Genomic DNA, 22861 nt, shown 5'->3' with positions numbered 1-22861 from the left:
CTTCCTTCTCGTGAGCATCTGTGGGGAAGAGTGTAATAGAGAACATACACCTGATGCTTCTGCCTTGATTATTACCGTTGCTTTCATGCTCATAGTATGCTATCAACAGTGGACAAGCTAAGAGGTGCCTGAGGAAAAGCAAGAGTATTTTGAACTGGCCAGGCCTCTGGTGAAGTAATGGAGCTCTCAGCAGGAACTGGCCTGCATTGTTGCAGCTGCTATTATGTAACTTAAATTCTTTGTAAAATAATTTTCTCACAGAAGACAATATATAAGAATGCATAGAAAACTAACTACCTAAATAGTATTGGAAGTTGTAGGTGCTCTAGAACAGTAATATTCATTTGTATGTATGTAAATTGTGGATTATATTACATTATAGTCCAGTATAAATAAGTTTGACATGCTTGGCTGTTTCATAATTCATCCATTGATCCTAAGTTGTAGTTTAAAAAATGCTTGGCCAAATGAGTCTGAGTATGAGATTTAATTCCAGAGTTTAAAACCCCACTTCTCAAACAGCAAAATCCTCTTTACAGTTTTCATTACTGGGTATTTTTGTACTGGTCTACATATTACATTTATATCACAATAGGTACAACATTTAATGCTTGTTTGAAATGCTGATCATTTGACTTTAGAACTTAACTGTTAGTTTATGCTGAACTTGAATTTTTTTGTGGCCTTATTATTTCTTGATGAAACAAAAATATTATATATTTTTATAGGTCAATTACCATGCTCGGCATTACCATCTCACTCCATTTTCAATTATCAACATTATGTATAGCTTCAACAAAACTCAGGTGAGAATCTATTCTATTAATGCTATATATTGAAACTGTTAAGCATTAAAGTAAGAATTCTCCTTTGAGTCTTTCAGAACTTCACTTAATTCAACGAACTTGCAAAGAACTGTGCTAAGTTCCAAGAGTTTAGCAGCAGGTAAGGTAAATGCAAAAAAGAGATTTATGAGTTAGTCACAGAGACACAAATGTCAGCATAAGCTTGTGGTCCAGTGTGTGGTTCAGTATGAGACTATAAAGTACTGATTAGTAGATAGGAAAGAGGTACACACCATACTTACGTGCTTGTTAGTTTTCTCATTGCCGTAACAAAATACCTGACAACATCTAAGGAAGCAAGGTGTTATTTTGACTTGAAACACTATCATCGTAATGGTGACAGTGAGTTCATGGAGGCTCTTGATGCTCAAGACATGATACTGCCAATCTTCAGGGTGGGTGTTCCTTCTCAGTTAAGCATTCCTGGTCTGTTTACAGTGAAGATTCACTCTCTCAGCTGAGCTTGAACCCAGGGTGTGATGTGGGAAAGGGGTTGAAAAGAGAGTTGTCAGAAAGTCTGCTGCTTAATGCTGAGGTAATGGTTTTGTGTGTGATGTTCAAAAGCAGAAGTGAAAGAGTGGTTATGGTTTGGGGACTAGATATAATGCAATGTAATAGACGCTTGTAGTGGGGTGGAGGGTAAGAGGAGGATGAAAAAGAGCCAGAGAAGTAAGCAGCGTCAGAAAGGACCTTCTGTGGTCTGGGCACTTTATCCTAAGAACAAGTGCAAGAGAACACTGAAGATGTGTTACAGCAGTGATTCTAACCTGTGGGTCACGAGCCCTGGGAAGATGTCCAACAGCCCTTTTGTAGGGGTCACATATCAGATATCCTGCATATCAGATATACAAAAAATGGCAAAATTATAGTTTTGAAGTAGCAATGAAAATACTGTTATGGCATGATGTACTAACCAGAACCCCGGAGCTCTTGTCTCTAGCTGCATATGTATCGAAAGATGACCTAGTCGGCCATCAATGGAAAGAGAGGCCCATTGGACTTGCAAACTTTATATGCCCCAATATAGGGGAATGCCAGGGCCAAAAGAATGGGAATGGGTGGGTAGGGAAGTGGGGGGCGCTATGGGGGACTTTTGGGATAGCATTGGAAATGTAATTGAGGAAAATATGTAATAAAAATATTAAAAATTAAAAAAAAAAGAAATGTAAATGAAGTAAATACCTAATAAAAAATTGGAAAAAAAAAAAAAAAGAAAATACTGTTATGGTTGTGGGTTAGCACAGCATGAGAACTGTATTTTGTAGTATGTCACTGTGTTCAAGTGACAAGTACATGGTGAACAGATTGTACGCATCAGAATTTAATTTTTTTGTTAAGGCTTTTTTTGTGTACCTTGGCAGTCTTGGAACTTGCTTTGTAGACCAGGCTGTCTCCTAACCCAGAGATCCACTTGCCCCTGCTTCCTTAGTGCTGGGATTAAAGGCATAAGCGACTACTTAATTAAAATTTAAATTTTGTATGTTTGACTTCTAAGAACTTTCCCACATAAATGTTTGTGATCATGTGTAAAAATGTGTATGCAAGATATCATATTGTAGAATTTCATATAATAGTGAGCCAAAATATCTGGGCAGTAGTGGCGTTCCCCTTTAATCCCAGCACTCTGGAGGGGAGGCAGAGGCAGTTAGATATCTGAGTTCAAGGCCAGCCTGGTCTATAGAGTGATTTCCAGGATAGCCAGGACTACACAGAAAAACCCTGTCTCTCAAAAGCCAAGAGGGGATGGAGGGAGGGAGGGAGAGAAATGAGCCTAGAAATGAACCTCCCTAACAGTGGTACCAGAAAAGTAACAATGATACATTTAGGTGGCAAAACGCCAGGTGGCCTTTACAAATACGAAAATATCTTTGTGTGTACTGATATGGAATGGTTGCTGGGTTGTTTTTTTATGGTTCAAAGTACATCTGTTAAAAATGAACAAATGAGCCGGGCGTGGTGGCATACACCTTTAATCCCAGCATTTGGGAGGCAGAGGCAGGCGGATTTCTGAGTTCGAGGCCAGCCTGGTCTACAAAGTGAGTTCCAGGACAGCCAGGGCTATACAGAGAAACCCTGTCTCAAAAAAAAAAAAAAAAAAAAAAAAAAAAAAATGAACAAATGAAAAAATTGTATATCTTTCCATGCAGACAGGAAGATAAAAGTTTTTGTGGGACTAGGATGGAAAAGAGATACAGTTCTCTCCTGATCGTATATTGCTTCTTTTAATTTTACATTGTTGGTATTTTATTTCCCAGTTCACTAATAACCTAGATAGCAGTAGCACCATGGTGTCACTGTAGGAGAGACAGTGAGCTCTTGCAGTGTTAGAGGTCCATAAGTAATAAGGTAAGGCTGAGAAAAGTAGCAGATTTAGGAGAGGCTGAGAACGGAGAGAACTTTGGTTGATTACTCAGAAAGAATGAGAAGTGCATGATTTTGGCACAAGGAGGAAAAATAGGAACTCCAACAGAGAAGGAAAAGAAATGTGGCCAATGGCTACGATGGAGTGAAGTTGGGGAAATATGAAGTTTGGGCTGCCTGTAGGTCCTATAAACAGCTAGATTGTAGGGAGTTGGATATAGGGATACCTGAGGTTTTAAAATAAGTAGCCAATCATTTTGGAGTACTTAACTAAATGGAGCATCTTAGTTCATCTTAGTCTAAACTAGGCTACCATGAAACATTAATAACCGAGGCTACTGTACTGGTACAGGCCTTGGGATCCTGGGACTTGGGAGGTTGAGGAAGGAGGATCAAGAGTTCAAGGTGAATCTCAGCTACATAGGCCATCCTGGGTTATGTGGGAGTGCCCCAAGAGACCAAGGACAAAGTGGTAGAAACCCAATTAGTTACAGTTCTGTAAGATTTATATAAGAGTAATGCCTTATTGGGAAATATTAACAAACCTTCTGTATTTTCATTAAGAACTTCTGTGTTTTATATTAACAGAACTATTTGTATTGTTTTTGTTTTGATTCTAGGGACCAAGAGCCCTATGGAAAGGGATGGGAAGCACATTTATTGTTCAGGGAGTCACACTTGGAGCAGAAGGCATAATAAGTGAATTTACACCTTTACCGAGGTACATGTGGAGCCTTTTTCCCCCATATTAGTTTTATATTAAATTTGTATCAAATATGGAAGCAAATATCTTGACTCTGAAAGCTTGTCTGAAGTAGCCCAGAGAAGGACGGACAGTAAAGCTTCTTTGTCACACCTTGCTGATGACGTGTGTGACAAGGTGCTCTGTGTCCTCCTCCCTGTTGCACTGTGCCTTTTATTCCTGCTGCTAAGTGAGAAACAGGAGTGTGGGAACAACTTCCTCTTTAAGTAGCTCATTTGTTTATAAAGCACTGTGTGATTTGTGCTATAATTAAATAATCCCCTTCAGATTCCCAGGAATTATTGGTAAGGATTTCAAAAATAACTGAAAATTGAGATAAGAATTCTGAGTACGAATTGACTAGGCAGGAAAGGCTTTCTTTCCAAGAGAAGGCAGCAGCACCTGGTCTCAGAGAGCTTCCACAGTGTTGGCGACAAAAGGCAGCAGCTTGTGCTTGGAAATGGAAAGAGGCTTGTATGAGCTCATCTCTCTTCTTTTTAAACATTTTTCATTTATTATTGGGTAACTTTTTGTATATATATTATCTGGGACATATCCAACTCACATCTCCCTCCTCCCATTATCATCTTTGCAGTGGTTTATTCTCTGTGGCCTGGAATGAAACATCTGTTTTTTGATAAGAACAAGAGTATTCCTAAGAGGTAGTGTAAAAAGTATTGGTCCAGACTGGCTTGGAGAGTTAATATATTAATGTTAACCATGTTGGGGCAACTCTGAGTTGTGGAACAGAACAGAGAGTGCAGAGTTAGGAAGGCACTCTAAGTATCATTGATGATAGTTACTGTTGGATTGAACGGGGAGTATCAGGAGGAGACTGGCCAGCAGTGACTGAGGTGGAGAATTCATTAAGAATAAGTTAGAGGAATAGTTAAGGAATTTAACTTTCAATAAATGGAGTTTGAAATTTTTGCCAGACCTGTAGGGGATATCTTAGTCACTTTTATGTTACTGTGAAGAGACAAAATTTCCAAGGTAACTTATTAAAGAAAGCATTTCATTTGAGGCTCACAGTTCCAGAGGGTAGTAGGGACTATGGCCATCATGGCAAGAACGTTGCCAGAATCAGGTAGGCATGGTGCTGTAGCCGAGAGCTTACATGTGTCTCACAAGTATGCAGCAGAGAGAGGGAGAGCTCATTGGAAACCTCAAGTCCCACACCCAGTGAGTGACACACCTTCTCCAAAAAGGCCACACCTCCCAATCCTCAAATCTGTCAGCCTGTGTGTGTGTGTGTGGGGGGGGGGGGGGGCTGTTCATACCTCCACAGGAGAAGGGGGCTGGGACTGTGGATCAGGATGCCACAGGAGTTATTTAAGTATAGACGTTTGAGTTTTGGGGCATAAAGTATCATTCAGAATATGAGATTCAATGAAATTCAACTAATGGAGAATCACAAGTTATGAAATGTGACAAGGATAGATCCTGGACAACTTGGTGTGTCTACATGTCTGTACCATATGTGGAGGGTGGGGTGGTGTCAGCACTTGTGAAGGGTAGAGTCAGTGATACCCTCAACAAACCTAGAGGGAAGGCTTATGACATCGATTCTAGAACCAGAGGTTGTAGATGTCAGTTGTAGATATGCTGGGAGAGAGAAAGTAGATTAACTTAGGGAGGCTGAATTTCTTTTCTGTGGGTCAATTCAGCCATTACTTGTTGCAGGAGAGACAGCACTATACTTGTAGAAAGCTCCAAGAAGACTGGTACTGTCGGTGTTCTACAGCTATGGCTGTTGGCAGCAAGGCACTCACAGACGATGTGAAAGGGATGCTAGTGATAGTAGTAAGCTATTGTAATTGAATAGTTCTGGGTTATTTATCTAAAGGATATATTGTCTTGATTGTTAAGAAAGGGAGCTAGTTGAAGGTCTAACCACAGGTATTGCACATGTACTCAGTGTTGGGATTTATCTTTGTAAGGAAAAGAAACAAAGGCAAGAAGCTAAGAGCAAGCTTTTTTTAATGTGTTGCTTTCAAAGGACTGTGTAGTTCCAGACTTCCTTTAATACAGCTTTGCTAAAGGTTAGCAGCCAGCTAAGCTTTCTTGACTCACATTTTAAAAATTGGATATCTATGCTTGCCTAACTTGAATCTCTGTTACTGATTTTAATGTCACAGGGTGTCTGAAAGTGCAGATGTGCCAGCTCTTTTTTTTTTTTTTTTTTTTTTGAGGCTTCCTACCTCAAATACAGAGATCTATAAAAAAGTTGGCAATTCAGGTCATTCAGGTTAGTAGTGTGGTAAAAATTCAGTGCCTGCAGTGCTAATAGATGTGATTCAGTTTCTGGCTACAATTAAATTTCAGGACCATAGGCAGACAACACTGAAAGTGTAGAAAGTTAGCTATGTGGAGAGAGATAAAGAAGGGGAATTGGAATAGACAGACCAGTTCCAAAGACTCGGGGCCATGTGATCAGGGCAGTGGCCTCACTCTTAGCGAGAAAGAGGGGATAGATATGTGAGACCGACCCATCTTGTCCTGAGCATTTCTGATAAAGCATACTGCCCTGTACTGTATTAGTAAGCAAAGGGTGCCTGCTGGTGCTCACCCAACTTTCTCTTTTCATTCAGCGTAGGTTCCTAGCCCATGAATCCACCCAACCTTGAAACCTCCTCACAGATATGGATGGAGGCTTGTCTCTTGCGTCTTCTCATCTGTCACACTGACACAGTAGTAGCCATCATGCAATCAGTTGCAGCTTTTCCCTGCAGCCTCTGTCAGCAGACACACAGGCCCTGATTCTCTGTTTGAACTACCACAGTGTCAGAAGTATGTCAAGGAAAACCCATTCTACAGATTAAAACAAAATATTTTAAATAATGTAGTTTTTGTTTTATTTACATTTATTTTTACATTTTAGGGAGGTTTCACACAAATGGAACCCTAAACAAATAGGTGAACACCTTCTCCTGAAATGGTAAGATTTTTTATTATTATTTTTATTTATTTTTATATTCACTTTACATCCTGATCACAGCCCTGCTCCCTTCTCTCTTCCCAGTCCCACCCATAAAATCTTTCCCCCCATTGTCTCCTCCCCTTCTCCTCAGAGAAGGGGAGCGAAATGGTAAGTTTTAAAAATGACATTATTACCAGAAAGTTTTATTAGCTTTTTTAGTGTTAGAACTGAAAAAAAAAATCTTGTGCCTAATATAGTGAAGGAAGTTAGAGTAGTAGCAATAGGCTTTTTTTTTTTTTTTTTAAGATTTATTTATTTATTATATGTAAGTACACTGTAGCTATCTTCAGACACTCCAGAAGAGGGCGCCAGACCTCGTTACGGATGGTTGTTAGCCACCATGTGGTTGCTGGGATTTGAACTCTGGACCTTTGGAAGAGCATCGGGTGCTCTTACCCACTGAGCCATCTCACCAGCCCCAGCAATAGGCTTTTTGAAGAAAAGTAATACAAGGCTTAGGGATAAGTCTTGAATTACATATGGAATAACAACAACAACAACAGTATCAACAGCAACAACAATATCAACAACAACAACAACAATCCTGAAATATATATGCTGCTTAAAATAATTCTTAGGCATTTGAAAAATAAGAGTTGTGGCTCAGCTTTTGTTTTAGACACTTTTTCTTTTGTTCTTTCTTCAGGGATGGGGTGGGTATGTGTGTGTTCCTGTGTTTGGGTGCACTTGTGTGTATGTGGAGGACAGAGTGTCCTCAGGAGCTACCAACATTATTTTTTTAATTTATTTCCATCAAATGCTGCCCACTCTAGCTCCCTCTCCCTCTCCCAGAGACCCTCCCCCACCCCCTTGTGTTTCCTTGTGTAGTTCTGGCTGTCCTGGAACTCAGTCTATAAACCAGGCTGGCCTTGAACTCCACCTACCCCTGCCTTCCAAGTGCTGGGATTAGAGGCGTTTACCTCCACTGCCCAGCTCCTGGTTCTGTTTTTAAGATTATAATATAATGACATCATTTCTTCCTTCCCTTTTCTCCAACACTTCCCATGTGACCCCCATCTTGCTCTCATTCAAATTCATTGCCTTTTTTCCTTACTTGTTCCTTGATGTATGTGTGTGTTTCTGAATGCATAAATACAACGTTGCCAGTCCATATGTTACTTATACATCTATGTTTTCAGACGATCACTTGGTATTGGGCCATCAGTTGGAGTGCTGTCTGGGGTTACTGACTAGACAGAGCAGTCAGCACACCCCAGGAATCTACCTGTTTCTCTGTACCCAGTACCGATATTACAAATGCTTGCCCTATGCCTGGCTTTATACATGGGTGCTGGGGATCATATTGGGTCTTCATGCTTGCATGACAAGTGCTTCGCCAGCTGTGATTTCCCCAGTCATTTAACCTAGGTTAATCAAACAAACAAATTACTGTGGGTTAAACATGAATAAGCCAGACATCTGCAATTGGAAATATATCCAATTCTGAAGAGTTTGAACTCCAGCAAGACATGTCACATGCCTTGAATTTCTTTAACCTGATGCCATTTAATATGGGATGAGGTGTCAGAATATAGCCACACAGAAAATACTATGCAAAAACACATAGTCCTTGTGTGTAAAAGTATAAAACAAATTAATTTTGTATCTAGACTTGGGTCCTGTCCCCAAGATATCAATGTCCCCAAGATACTGATACTTACATACAAATATCCCCAAATCTGAAACACATCTGGTCTTGAGCGTTTCTGATAAAAGGGATGCTAACCCTGTGTCTTACTTCAGAGACATGAGTGAATGTATTTGGTGAAGAGTAAGCTCAAAATGATAGTCATAGTACAGTGTGGTGTAAAGGCACCTAGTGATTTTACATCAATAACTATTTTTACAGATTAAAAGTTTATTCTGTTTATCTGAAGAATTAGAAATTTCTCTAGCTTGCTGGCTTCCTCTGGGACGGCCCAGCACATAATTACTTACTGATGTTCCATTAACCTTGGAGATGAGTACTTACCAGGACCTGACCCCTAAGGTTGCTGCTCAGGTTAGTCCCACCTGTGAAAGGATTTTAAGTAACTCTACTTTTGTAATGTAACCATACTGATAAAGAAACAGCTTTGGAAAGCTGTACGACATTATTTTTTCATAGTAAAAAAGGCACTTGGCTTGTGGTTGTAGGCTGTGGCTTATTTCTGCTGATGGGAAATGTAGAAAATGATACAGGATAGTAACATAAAGCATTCTTTTCTGGATATCACTCAACTCTAAACTGCATACAGTTATTATACAAAAGGCTCAGAAGCATATTTCAGGGAGTGCTAGTTATATGCAAGTAGACGTTCAAATAGTTAATCATAAATGAACCTGCATTCTGCTAAAGGCACAATCTAGAGGTTTGGGTTTTTATTTTTGGCAGACTTTGTATTATTGTTACTTTTTATTTCCATCTCTGTTCAATAAAGTACTCTGTGTTTCAGTGTCCTGAGTTAATGTTACTAGTTCCAAAGTATAATTGAAAATTTAAAAAGATCACTTTAGGTTTGAATGTAAATTTAGGTGAATACATTAAAAGATCTTAAAATTTCATTTTAATCATCTTATTTTGTTGTACTGATATAATTTGCTTTAATTTCTGCAGCCTAACATACATGGTGGCCATGCCTTTTTATTCTGCAAGTCTGATTGAAACAGTACAGGTGAGCTGTTCTTTAGTGTAACTTTTTTGTAAGTATGTTTAGCATATTTAGTATACCGTGTATGTCTGATTTTAAATGTTCGTTTCACAGATACACTTATTAATTACATTTTACCATGGTTCTAACATTTCCACTGCAAATTTGGGTCACATTTATGGTTTAATTATTTTTTCTTCCTTTCACACTCTTGGTTTAGTTGTCTCAGAACCCAAACTGACTTGTTTTGATCTTTCAAGGCCTCAAGATCAAAATGCTTATGGCTTACTATAATGACTGCATTAATAATTGTTTGAGCATAAGGAGTAATCATCCTAAAAGTAAGTTGTAGTAACTGTAGATAATTTACTACGCAGCATGTTTTAAAAGTGTCCCAGTGTTGGCTGAACACAAGTAATAAATGCAAACTTAAGTAGTTTCCTGGTAGCATTTACATTCTGCTTGCTTGCTTTACTATTTCTAGCCACACGGTGGCACTTCAAGCACATTGAATTACATTTTGTAGCCTCAATATCTTTTATAGTTAAAAGTGTTTATACAGTTGTCTTCTGATTCCAGCATCCAATCTTTAAGAATACTTTGCCCGCCCATGTTAGTGTCTGCTCTGTAAATTGCTTGCTTCGACAGCCTTGCCTTTCTGGTTTTTTATTTGTTTTGTTTTCTCTTTATTATTTGTCCCCACTACATCATTAATCTCTGATTTTCCTGTTGTTAGAACTAACTTTGGTTAACTGAAATTAACATCTTATGACTGAAACACATTTGTATTTTTATATTTGGATGATATTGTGTAGTTCACAGCGTTAGTTTGTCAAGCAGTCTCAGTTTAAAGATAAGAAAAACTATCAGAAAGATAAAATTTTAAGGCAAAATACCTAAGCAACATGCTGTATCAGGAAAGATGTTTTAGTTGGGACAGATTTGACACAGTCACATTTGTCTACTTAAATTAGAACTGTAACTTTAAAACAGTTTCTTAAATATTATCTTAACACTGCCCCCCCCCCCCCCCCCCGCTCCCAGGGATTAAACTACCAACCAAAGAGTACACATGGAGGGACCCATGGCTCCAGCTGCATATGTAGCAGAGGATGGCCTTATCTGGCATCAGTGGGAGAGGAGGCCCTTGATCCTGTGAAGGCTCAATGCTCCAGTGTAGGGGAATGCCAGGGCAGTGAGGTGGGAGTGGGTGGGTGGGTGAGCACCCTCATAGAAGCATGGGCGAGAGGGGTGGGGTAGTGGGTTTCCAGAGGGGAAACTGGGAAAGGGGATAACATTTGAAATGTAAATAAATAACCAATAAAAAAATTGAAAAAAATCATCTTTAGATTGTAATTTTATCTTATAGACTAGGAATAGTGTTTAGTAACTGAATCTCTGTATTTTCTAAGGATCCAGCTTACAGTAATGGGTTTCCTCTGTGTCTGTTTTGACACTGTCCTTGATGTGTCTTCTATGTCTCACTCTTAGTGCCCGGCTCGCCTTGTCATGTCCTTTGTCTGTGGACAGCTTGCTTTCTCAGGCTTTTTTTCTCAGGGAGATCACCAGAAGAACTACTGTTTGAAGCCCTTGAATAGGAACTACTTCCCACTGGTTAATCCTTTATCCAGTATCCTTGAGTCCAGACTGTGTGCACTTGAAAAGTTAGTGTTTCAAAGTCGAATAGTTCTGTCCCTTTCTAAAATAAGGGTCCATATTGATTTCCCATGATCAATTTCAGACTTCTCAGTATAGAGTTGTATCAGTTTTTATTGACTTTGCTTTTTCATTTTATCTTCTTTAAATTTATTTTCTTAACTCATCAGATATTTATTAAGAAACAACCTGATACAGAGAGGGTCTTAGACTCATGCAATCCAGTAGCAAAAAATACTGATAAAAATCCTCCACTTGTGCAGGACTTAGAAGCTTGTGGGAGGATAGACACTAATAAGACATATCCAGAGTCTGTAAGGAAGTGATTGTTAAAGAGCGGAGCAAGGGTGACGTAGTGTGGGGAAAGAGGGGCGATTCATAGTTTTGAAAGCTCAGAGGAAGCTTCATGGAGAAGGTCTAAGCCCGAGAACAACATGAAGAACATTCTGAGCAGAGCGAAAAACAAATACAAGCTAAGCGGGATTGTATCACCTGGTTTTGGCGAGTTGAAAGGGTTGGCTTTGACTAAGTGAGTGTTCCTGCTCATTAGGTTAGAGTAGTAAGAGAGGCCCCATTATGATGCACATTGTAGTGCATTGTAAGCATTTAGCCTTCACATTAGAGCACTGCTTCTCACCTTCCTAATGTTGTGACGCTTTAATATACTTCCTCATATTGTACTGACCCTGAACCTTAACATTATTTCGTTGCTACTTCATAATTGTAATTTTGCTGCTGTTATGAATTTTCATGTAAATATGTGATATGTGATCCCTCAGCTTAGTAAGGTGACACCTTTTCCTTTATCTTTCTAGTACCTCTGGCCAGTAGCCTTTTTGCTTTGTGTATTTCAGGCTGGCCCCAAACTTGCCAGATAGCCAAAGATAACCTTGAACTTCTGAACCTCCAGTTTCCAGCTTCCAAGTGCTGAGATTACAGGGATATGCTATCACGCCTGGGTTTCTGTAGTACTGGAGATCTGAGGACGTTATGCATTCTAGATAAGCATTTTACAACTGAGCTACAAACATCTCCAGCCTCTTGGCTGTTTTTGTCTTTTTTTATTTTATTTTTTTTGATGACACATAAATGTAATCCAGCAGTAATTCCCATTAACTCTAATCTTTTTTTAATTGGATATTTTCTTCATTTACATTTCATATGCTATCCCCAAAGCCCCCTATACCTCAAACCTCCCCCCCCCACCCCCCCCGCCCTGCTCCCCAACCCACCCACTCACACTTCCTGGCCCTGGAATTCCCCTGTACTGGGGCATATGATCTTCGCAATACGATGGCCAACTAGGCCATCCTCTGCTACATATGCAGCTAGAGACACAGCTCTGGGGAGTACTGGTTAGATCATATTGTTGTTTCCACCTATAGGGTTGCAGACCCCTTTAGCTCCTTAGGTATTTTCTCTAGCTCCTTCATTAGGGGCCCTGTGTTCCATCCAATAGCTGACTGTGAGCATCCACTTCTGTATTTGTCAGGCATTGGCATAGCCTCACAAGAGAGAGCTATGTCAGGGTCCTGTCAGCAAAATCTTTCTGGCATATGCAATACATTAATCTTAAAAGCATAATTGAATTGGTTGACTTCCATAGCTGCCTCCCAGGTTAGGCCAGCATTGTCTCTTCACTGGAGATTTACAGTAACTTTATAAGTACAGTTCTCAGCTTCTGCTCTTGTCATTGTTGGCACAGCAGACAGTATTATTTTAAAGCATAAATTGTATCAATTTAAGCTTTTGCTTAAAACTAAGCATTTATTTCCCATGTGAACAGATGCCATCGAAGTTCAACTTGGACAGTCAATGAGTTTTATTGGGGTTTATTATAGAAATATAGGTGAGGGGCTACTTACAGGAGCAGAAATGACACTTGTATCACCAAAGCCTACCTCAGCATGGGTGGCAGGTCACAAAGTTGGGAATGTGGAGTACAGTCCATAGCTTTCAGGCAGCACAGTAGGTTGGAGAGTGTCCTTTCCAAGTAACCTGTTGTAAATCTTTCCCAGTTAACTCAGCTGGTTGTTTTTTTGTTTGTTTTTGTTTTTTTTTTTTTTTTTTTTAAGAATTATTGATTTTATTTTCTGTGCTTGTATATACTGTAGCTGTCTTCAGACACACCAGAAGAGGGCACCAGATCCCATTACAGATGGTTGTGAGCCACCATGTGGTTGCTGGAAATTGAACTCAGGATCTCTGGAAGAGCAGCCAGTGCTCTTAACCGCTGAGCCAACTCTCCAGCCCCACTCAGCTGGTTTTTACTTTCTGGTCCCAAAGTGTTCTTTGCAATTTATCTTGTCTGAGAATCTTTGCAACTTATCTTGTTTGAGAGTCTTCTTTGTATCTGAACTCCACTCCTTGGAAGCTTTTATTGTTTACTCTGGCAGGGAGGGGGCTAGTGAATCTTTTCAATTTCAGGGACTCCTGAAGATATTTTGAATTGTTTACCTCTCTGTTTTAGGAACTTCCTGCAGGATGGAATGTATCTTTGGGTTTTACTGCTGTGAATAGACACCATGACCAATACAACTCTTATAAAAGACAACATTTAATTGGGCCTGGCTTACAGGTTCAGAGGTTCAGTCTATTATCATAAAGGCAGGAACATGGCAGCGTCCAGGCAGGCATGGTACAGGAGGAGGTGAGAGTTCTACATCTTCATCTGAAGGCTCCTAGTAGAATACTGGCTTCCAGGCAGCTAGGATGAGGGTCTTATAGCCCACACCCACAGTGACACACCTACTCTAACAGGGCCATACCTTCTAATAGTGCCACTCCCTGGGTCAAGCATATACAAACTATCACAGAATGTTTCAGTTTCAGAGGAAGCTGCTACAGAACAATACATGTTATTTTATACTACCTTCCATTTTTACAGGAGGCTGAAATAATGCTTAGGAGGAGTTAATATAGTAACAGTTGTTACACAGCCAGTAAGTTAAGAAGACAGGATTTAAATTGATACTTCGGGGATCTCCATGCTTCCTTATACACTGTTGCTTCTTAGTGTTCTAAAACAGTGGAGGCAGGCTCTCTACTTCCCCCACTATATCTCATTTCCACACTAGAAAGGCTGTCCATTTTATTCCTGTCTTTTTTTTAGGATGTAATGTAACATATCATTTTCCTTCCCTTCTCATATAGCCTCTTTGCTCCTTTTCAGAGTCCTAGCCTTCTTTAATTGCTGTTATCTTCATCTATGTATATGTATAGATGTGTATTTTCCTAAATATGCTCATGCTGTATGGTACTCATATGTACATTTTCAGGACTGACCATTTGGTATTGGATAACCAACTGGCATGCTTCCTAGGAGAAGACGATTTTTCCCACTCTCAGCATCCGTACTTGCCTGCAGTTCCCTGCATAGGATTGAGGCCTCAGGGACTTTTCCCCATCCACTTTGGCATTTCTGTTGGTGTGTCCTTGTTTGGTTCCTATTGGTAGTCATGGTGGTGATACTTTATGTGTGTAGCTTCTATACTATGAGGACACACGCTTTCATAGCAAGGTCACTGATCTCTGGCTTTTATAATCCTTCTAACCCCTTCTTCAGAGTTCACTGAGTCTTAGGGATAGGAGTGGTTTGTAAATGTATCCATTCACTGGAACTGGGTTCCACAATTCTGCCGTTTTTATATGTTATGATTTTCTGTAATGGTCTCCATCTAATGCAAGAGATCATTTCTTTGTTAAGGATCACGTGCTACAGTTACTTGTGGGTAAGGACAACTGTTCCCATTGTTTTTAGGGATTTTGCTGCTTTAGTAACGTGGAAGTTGCAGGTTCTGCTTCAAGAAACTCGTATGATCAGTTGCCTAGGTTCCCAGCGCCAGGCATGGCCTTCCTCTTGTTAAGCAGGTCTTCAGTCTAATTAGAGAGCTGTTGGTAGTACCAGTGTGCATGCCATTACTGAACTCTTACGTAACCTTGCCGTGCTTATTGCTGTGGTTCATAGGCATCATCGCTGGGTAGGACGATTGGTTGCTTCCTTCCTTCGGCACCTTGTATGGCAGCTTCTGGTACTATGAAAGCTACTCTTCTGGGAGGAGGCACTTAGGCCAATTCCAGATCAGGTGTCTGGGCCCTGTTTCTGAAGTGCACGATGTTTTCAGCTATAGGGACTTACCTTCCACCTTTGGGAGGCAAACAAGGGCAATAGCAATAGGCTGTATGTTTTGAGGGAGCATTATCAGGCAAGAGGAGAAAAGTTTATTTAAACTATACATGTATATTTATACACAGAATTCTGTGTATTATGGATTTTTTTTAAAAAAAGATAATATAATTCTTATGACTTTCAGATATCCTTATTACCATATTTTACCCTTCTTCCTTTTCTGTATGTAGTTCCCTCTCCTGTCCGTAAATAGTCTTACTTTCCTATTCCCCTGGTCAGACCACTTGTACGCTGATGTTCTTCTCTCCTCTTCCTCATTTACCTCTCTCCCCACCCCTGTAGAGCCCCTCTTCCCACTTCCCTGATCAGATCACTTATGCTCTGCTTTTCTCTCTATTTCTCCCCAACCCCTTGCCCTGGCAATGGTCCCTTTTACATTCCTGGTTTCTGCAGTTATACTGGATATGTACTCTCATCCGAAGATTTAGATAGAGCTAGGAACCGCTAATGAGAGAGAACATGTGATCTCCCTTCCCCTTCCCCCTACCCCGTCTGGGTCCCTTTATACAATCAGATCTTTTTTACTTTTAACCATTTACCTGCAAAGTTCACGATACCATTTTTCTTTACAGCTGAGTACTATTCCATTGTGTATATGTACCACATTTCATTATCCATCAGTTTTAGGACACTTAGGTTGTTTTGGTTTCCTAGCTATTGTGAATAGAGCAGCAGTGACCATGCTGGGCATGCGTCTGTAGAGTAGGGTGTTGAATCCTTTGGGTAGGTGCCAAGGAGTGGTACAGCTTCATCATGTGGTAGATTTATTTTTAAACTTTTTGAGAATTCACCACACTGATTTCCATATTGAATATACAAGTTTGCAGTTCCACCAGTAGTGAATGAGTGTTCCCTTTTCCACATCTCCTCCGTTTGTTTTAGGTTGGTTTGTTGTGTTAATCTTGCCATTCTGACTGGGGTAAGAGGAAATTTCAAAGTTGTTTTGATTTGCAGTTTTCTAATAGCTAGGGACAGTGAGCAGTGCGAAGTTTTTGAGATTCTTCTTAGCCACCCCATCCCCTTCTTCTTTTTCTTTAGAGAACTCTGTTCAGGTTCCAGGCAGAGTTCGTTGCCAGCCATACATCTTTTGTCAGATGTATAGTTTACAAAGATTCTCTCCCGTTCTATGGGCTTCTTTTCTTCACCCAATTGTTTCTTTAACTGTTGAGAACATTTTGTTTTATCAAGTCCATTCTGTGAGTTCTGGGGCAAATGGGTCCTATTTAGGAAGTCCTTTCCTACAGGGTACTGCCTGGAAGAAATTCTAGAAGTTTCAGTGTTTCAGGTTTCACATTTAGGTTTCTGATGGATATGGAATTAGTTTTTGAACAAGGACTAGATAGATATGTGTCTAATTTAATTTTGCATATGGACATCGACTTCTCCTAGCACCATTGTTGAAGATGCTTTCTTTTGTCCAGCTTATGTTTCTGGCATCTTTGTTAAATATCAAGTGCCTGAAGTTACATGTACTCATGTTTGGATCTTCAGGTTATCTTTCCAGTGGTCTAGAAGCCTGCTTTTGTGCCAGTACCGTTTTGTTTCTATTACTATGGCTCTGTAGTGCATCTTAAGATCTGGAATGGTTATTTCCCTAGCTGTGTTTTCTGCTCAGGGTTGTTTTGGCTATTTGGGCTCTTTATAGTTCCATATGAATTTTAGAATAGTTTTGCTTTTTTGACTGCTCTTAGTTGTCTCAGATGTTCTATTATGTTGTGTTTTCGTTTAGTTCTTGGAAATTTTTTATTTCTTTCTTGATTCCATCTTTGACTCATTCATGATTCAGTAATGAATTGTTTAATTTCCATGAATGTGTAATTACTACACTTTTATTTGATATCGATTTTTAAGTTGTAGTGCATTAAGGGTAGATTGGCTACAAGGAGTGATTTCAGTCTTTTTGAATTTGTAAAGATCTGTTTTTTGTGTCAGGATGTGTTCTATTTTAGAAAACCTTCCCTGTGCTGCTCAATAAATTGTGTATTGTTTTGGTGTTTGGGTGGAATATTCTTTAGACATCACTAAGTCCATTTGATATATGATGTCAATTAATTCTGATGCTTCTCTGTTTTTTATTCAGATGATCTATCTATTGAAGAAAATTGAAATCACCTACTATTTTTTTTTTTTTTTTTGAGACAGGGTTTTTCTGTATAGCCCTAGCTGTCCTGGAACTTACTTTATAGACCAGGCTGGCCTCGAACTCAGAAATCCGCCTATCTCTGCCTCCCGAGTGCTGGGATTAAAGGCGTGTGCCACCACGCCCGGCTCAAAATTACCTACTATTAATGGAGTGATGCTAATTTGTTTTTAAATACAGTTGTATATATTTTTATCCAATTGGGTTCTCCAGAGTTTGGTGCATGTATGTTTAGGATAGTAATGCACTCCTTATTAACTGTTTCCTTGATTAGAATGTAGTAGTCCTCTTTATCTCTCCTGATTAGTTTTAATTAATTAATTAGTTCTAATATCTTGTTAGATATTAGAATAATGACACTCACTTGTTTACTGGTCACATTTGATTGGAGTATTTTTGTCTATCCTTTATCCTAAGGTGGTGCTTTCTTTAAAGCTAAGGTGTGATTCCTGTACAAGAGATAGATGGACTTTATTTCTTGCTCTAGTCAGTCAGCCTGTCTTTTGTTTGGAGAATTCAGGCCATGATATTTAAACTTAGTACTAATATGGGTATGTTGTGGTCCGTGCATTGTTGATTTTTGGTGGTGTTGTTTGTGTTCACAGTATTATGTATTTTAATAATTATGACTTTGTATTTCTTTACACACTCTCCCTGCTATGCTGATTTTTCTATTTATCTTGGACTATAGGGTCTTGGTTACTGTTTTATTGCTGTGAGGAAACAATATGACCAAGGCAACTTATAGAAGAAAGCCTTTAATTGGGGACTTTATTACAGTCTGAGAGGACTAGTCCATGATCCATATGGCAGGAAGCAAACAGGCCTGGCACTGGACCAATAGCTGAGAGCTTTTCATCCTGATTTGAGGGCAGCAGGCAGAGGGAGAAAAAGAGAATGAGCCTGGCATTTTTATATCTTAAAGCCCACCCTCAGTGACACAGCTCCTCCAACAAGGCTACACATCCTAATCTTTCCCCAAAAGTTTCACCAACTGGGGGCAAAACATTCAAACATATGTGCCTAAGGGGGTCATTCAAATCACCATATATTGATTTCTGTATTTTCTTTAGGTTTGGTTTATTGGATATCAATTTTTCGGATGTTCAGTTTATATCATAGAAAGTTTTCTTCAGTTATGACAGTTTTGCTGGGTATATTAGTATAGGTTGTCCATTATAATCTTTTAAGACTGGAAATATGGAATGGATTGCTCCTGAGTCTTCTGGCTTTCAAAGTTCCCACTGAGTTGTTATTCTGATATAATTTTCTTTGTATGTAACTTGCATTTTTTTTCATGCAGTTTTCAATACACTTTCTTTGTTATACATTCTCTTAGCTAATTTTCTCTTCTTCTGTATGTTTGGTATTCTATATGCTTCTTGTATCTGTATGTGGGTGTCTTTCTTTAGTTTGGGGGAAGTTTTCTTCTGTCATTTTGTTGAAGATCAGATATATGTCTGTGACTTGGAATCTCTCTTTCATTTTTGCCTATAACTTGTAGGTTCATGGTGTTCCATATTTCTGGTATGTTCCTTCTCTGTGTTTAATTTTTTTTAAATATTCTGCTTATTTGATCTAGATCCTGTGCTTTTATCTTCAAGTCCTGATATTCTCTGTTCTATTTGATTTATTTTTTACTAATAAGAGTCTCCTAACTGCAGTGTGAGCCTTCTTCAGTGATTCTATCTCCTTATTGAATTCTGTTCTCAAGTCCTGGATTGTCTTAATCATTTCTGTCAGCTTTATGTTTGTGTTTCTTGGGCATCACTAAAGTGTTTATTCTCTTTAAGCTCTTTCTCCTCAGTTTCATTGAGTTGTTTCTTTGTGTCTTCTTTAAATTCTGAAGTCTTTGATGAATTTTATGATTATTCTTTTAAATTCTGAATCCTTGGGTTTACCTAGATAATTTTCCTTTGCAAATATTAATATATGACCAGTAGGTTTTACAAGATACTGGCTTGATCTTTCATATTTTGGAATTTTTGCAATGGGATCTGGTCATATAGACTTCTTTCCTTTGGTTAGTTCTAAGTCTGATATGGACTGAGTAGGTTGAGGTAAAAGCAGGGATGTCAGCGCAGGTTTGTCCTAGAGGTTGGAAATGGCTTGGGTGGAAAAAAAAATCAGGGACTCCTGTCAAAGGGACTGGGATGGTAGACAAAATATGCTTCCTGGTCCAAACCTGAAGTGTGGAGCTTGATCCACATGGGTGGAAAGGTTGGTTATGGCATGGAAGGGGGAATAGGTAAAAAAGAGTTGCATAGTTGGATGAGGAACCGAAGGGACTCGTAGGTGGTTGGTGGTAGACTATGTCCTGTTCATTGCTCTTTATGATATTTCTTTTGAAAAAGAATATGCTAATCCAATCTCACAGCTGAAGTTGGCAGATCATGGATGTTTTTCTTCTTTTGTGAATACATTTATCTCAAAGGGATATAATAACTATTTTCTACAGCAATTTTGTAAAAATTATTAAGTTGATGGGTCTGGAGAGAGCACTCAGTGGTAAAGAGTACTAATGACTCTTCTAGAGGACCAGGCTTCAGTTCTCATCATTTCAGTTCCAGGAAATCTCATGACCTCTTTTGGACCCTGCAGGCAGGGCACACACATGGTGCAAAGACATACATGGAGCAAAACAACCATACACATCAAACAAATCTTTTTTTAAAAAATATAATTGTACCTTTTTCATCACTTTTGTTTCAGAGTGAGATAATCCGAGATAACACTGGCATTCTGGAATGTGTTAAAGAAGGAATTGGACGAGTGATAGGCTTGGGAGTGCCTCACAGCAAACGCCTTCTTCCACTGTTTTCATTGATCTTCCCAACAGTGCTGCATGGAGTTCTTCATTACATTATCAGCTCCATCATTCAGAAGATTGTCCTTCTAATTCTGAAGAGAAAGACCTATAACAGCCACCTAGCTGAGAGCACTAGCCCCATGCAGAATATGTTGGATGCCTATTTTCCAGAACTTATTGCTAACTTTGCTGCCAGCCTTTGCTCTGACGTTATACTTTACCCACTGGAAACAGTTCTGCATCGTCTTCATATTCAAGGAACACGTACAATTATTGACAACACAGACCTTGGCTACGAAGTACTTCCAATTAATACGCAGTATGAGGGAATGAGAGACTGTATAAATACCATCAAGCAGGAGGAAGGAGTGTTTGGTTTCTATAAAGGGTTTGGTGCTGTTATAATACAGTATACACTGCATGCAACCATCTTACAGATTACCAAAATGATTTACTCCACACTTCTTCAGAATAGCATTTGAGATTTAGGTTCTATGATTGGCTGATCCAAAAGATGTTGTCTGGATAATTTGCTATGACATTTCAAGTAATAAAAGTAAAAATACTGCGTGGAAAGAAATAGGCTGGGAATTACCACTGGTGGAAAACCTCATGCTAATTATTCTGACTTCTTATTTTTCTTAAGGCATAGATATATATATAGATATATATAATACTGGGTCAAACCTTTCCAAAATTGAAAACTCAATAAAGGTAATACTTTAAATTTAAAATGTAAAGTTACATTTTAGTATAACACTCATGCTGAAGTAAAATTGATCCTGGGCAGAAACAAAAATGTATCAAGTATAAAATGAAATTGCAATGACTTGAATCTGTTTTACTGACCTTATTATTTGTTATATGTTTGTTTAACTTGGATTCAGGTCACTGTGCTAATTCTTAAAGCAGTGGATAGTGCTGGGATTTTATCTTTAAGCAAATAGAGTATGTCATTGTTGAAAAGAACTGGTGACTAGCTTTGGCACTGTGTAACCAGTGGCTGAAGGGTTTAAATTGTATTTAGCCATTTTAATTGCTGTATATATTTATTATATGGAGCCATTTGTGTCTCTGTGTACATGTAACTTGGAATTTCCTTCTTCCCTGCGAGTTTTCATAGACCAGCTTATTGCATCAAATGAAGGTAGACACTTTCTGCTGGAACATCAAGTATAAGACATCAAAATGCCAGAAAATAGCTTTTTTACCTGCATCTTGTCCAGCATTGCAGTGTCAGAAACTTGAAATTTGTCCTTTGCTTGTGACGTTTGGATCATCAGATGATTTTAGCTACTTTTAAAGATCCTAACAATCATGGCAGCCATGACCGTTTCCACACTTACGCTAAGGAGCCCCGCCTGTCTTTCATTTCTCAAAGAACTTATCTGAGAGGGAACAAAATGAAAGTTCTGGGGATTTGTGCCTCTTGCTCACCATAACTAATCACTGAAATCTTTCTTTTTTCTTTCCTTTTTTGTATGTGTGTGTGTGTGTGTGTGTGTGTATGTAAGTTTTATTCTCCAAATAAGCTACCCTGAAGATAAAAATGAGACATTCTTGGTACTCTTTATTTAAACTTGCTTGGATAAGTACTGAATTAAAGTCCAAACTCATAGGAAATTCGCCCTTATGTGTTACAAAGGAGGAGGAGGAGACACTATATTATGAAACTTGTTAATCAGTTTAATAAAATAAGGTTGATGTGTTCCCATGGTGGATTAGACTTTGTAATAAAGTGATGTATAGTTCACTGGTCACTCTTGCAGCAGTTAGCATTTCATTTCTTCGTGGGTATGCTCAAGTTTACAAACACTGAAGTGCAGTGCCTGCAGGTGTTGCCCAACCTAGAATGCATGCAAACTAACACGGATGTTACATGGTGAATGTTGCAGAGGGTGTTTGTCCTGTGACTGATCAGAGTGGAAGCCTAACCTGGTGGTGGAAAAGCATGAAGTACTGTGTCAGCAGCAGCTGTCCCTACCAGCCTGTGTCTTTGGATGACGTAATGCTGTCAACTCTTCAATCCCTCAGAAGGGAAAATAAACGCTGTTGATCACATTCTGCATTTAATGGTTAATCTCTTAACGTGTTTTTCTCTGTGTAAAAATGGCCTTAGCATTTTTTTACTGACTTTTAGCTGCTAAATTTTTAGGTGTTTATAGTCACCTTCCTCAGAATTTCATTTTATAAGTCAAGGTAGTTTCAGAGAAGAAACCAGAAAATTTTGGTTTCAGAAAATGTTTAGGACAGTCTAAATGGAATCACATATTTACTGGGTAAATTTTGTGGAATTTTCCATGTGCCTGAAGATTAGATATTCAAGGATTATTTATTGCCAGATACCATGAATTTAGTAATATAAATTTATTGCATCTGAAGTCAAAATGTTGCTACTGAACTAAATACACGATTAGTCTCATTTCCTGTTCCCTTGCAGAAATCCACGCAAATTACCTTAAAAACTAAAGATGGAGAGAGTCTGTTTTTTTTTTTTTCTTAACTGCTG

The 22861-nt window shown here is 38.9% G+C and overlaps 1 protein-coding gene across 2 annotated transcripts in view; it reads left to right on the top strand.

The window, feature by feature from the left end:
* The window catches only part of Slc25a46 (solute carrier family 25 member 46), a 28652-nt gene extending 6239 nt beyond the window's left edge, over positions 1-22413 (top strand). For both annotated transcript variants that reach the window (XM_029471908.2, XM_021150989.3), the window contains exons 4-8: positions 729-806; positions 3827-3927; positions 6830-6886; positions 9525-9582; positions 20256-22413. In XM_029471908.2, the coding sequence (XP_029327768.1) occupies positions 783-806; positions 3827-3927; positions 6830-6886; positions 9525-9582; positions 20256-20834 (819 nt within the window). In that variant the 5' untranslated portion in view covers positions 729-782 and the 3' untranslated portion in view covers positions 20835-22413. The remainder of the gene's footprint in view (positions 1-728; positions 807-3826; positions 3928-6829; positions 6887-9524; positions 9583-20255) is intronic.
* Positions 22414-22861: the final 448 nt, after the last annotated feature.

The sequence above is a fragment of the Mus caroli genome, unplaced genomic scaffold, assembly GCF_978045245.1.
Source record: "Mus caroli unplaced genomic scaffold, Mus_caroli_1 scaffold_19, whole genome shotgun sequence".
Classification (NCBI taxonomy): domain Eukaryota; kingdom Metazoa; phylum Chordata; class Mammalia; order Rodentia; family Muridae; genus Mus; species Mus caroli.
The sequence above is the reverse complement of the archived record's forward strand: the minus strand, read 5'-3'. Positions and strand labels throughout refer to the sequence as shown.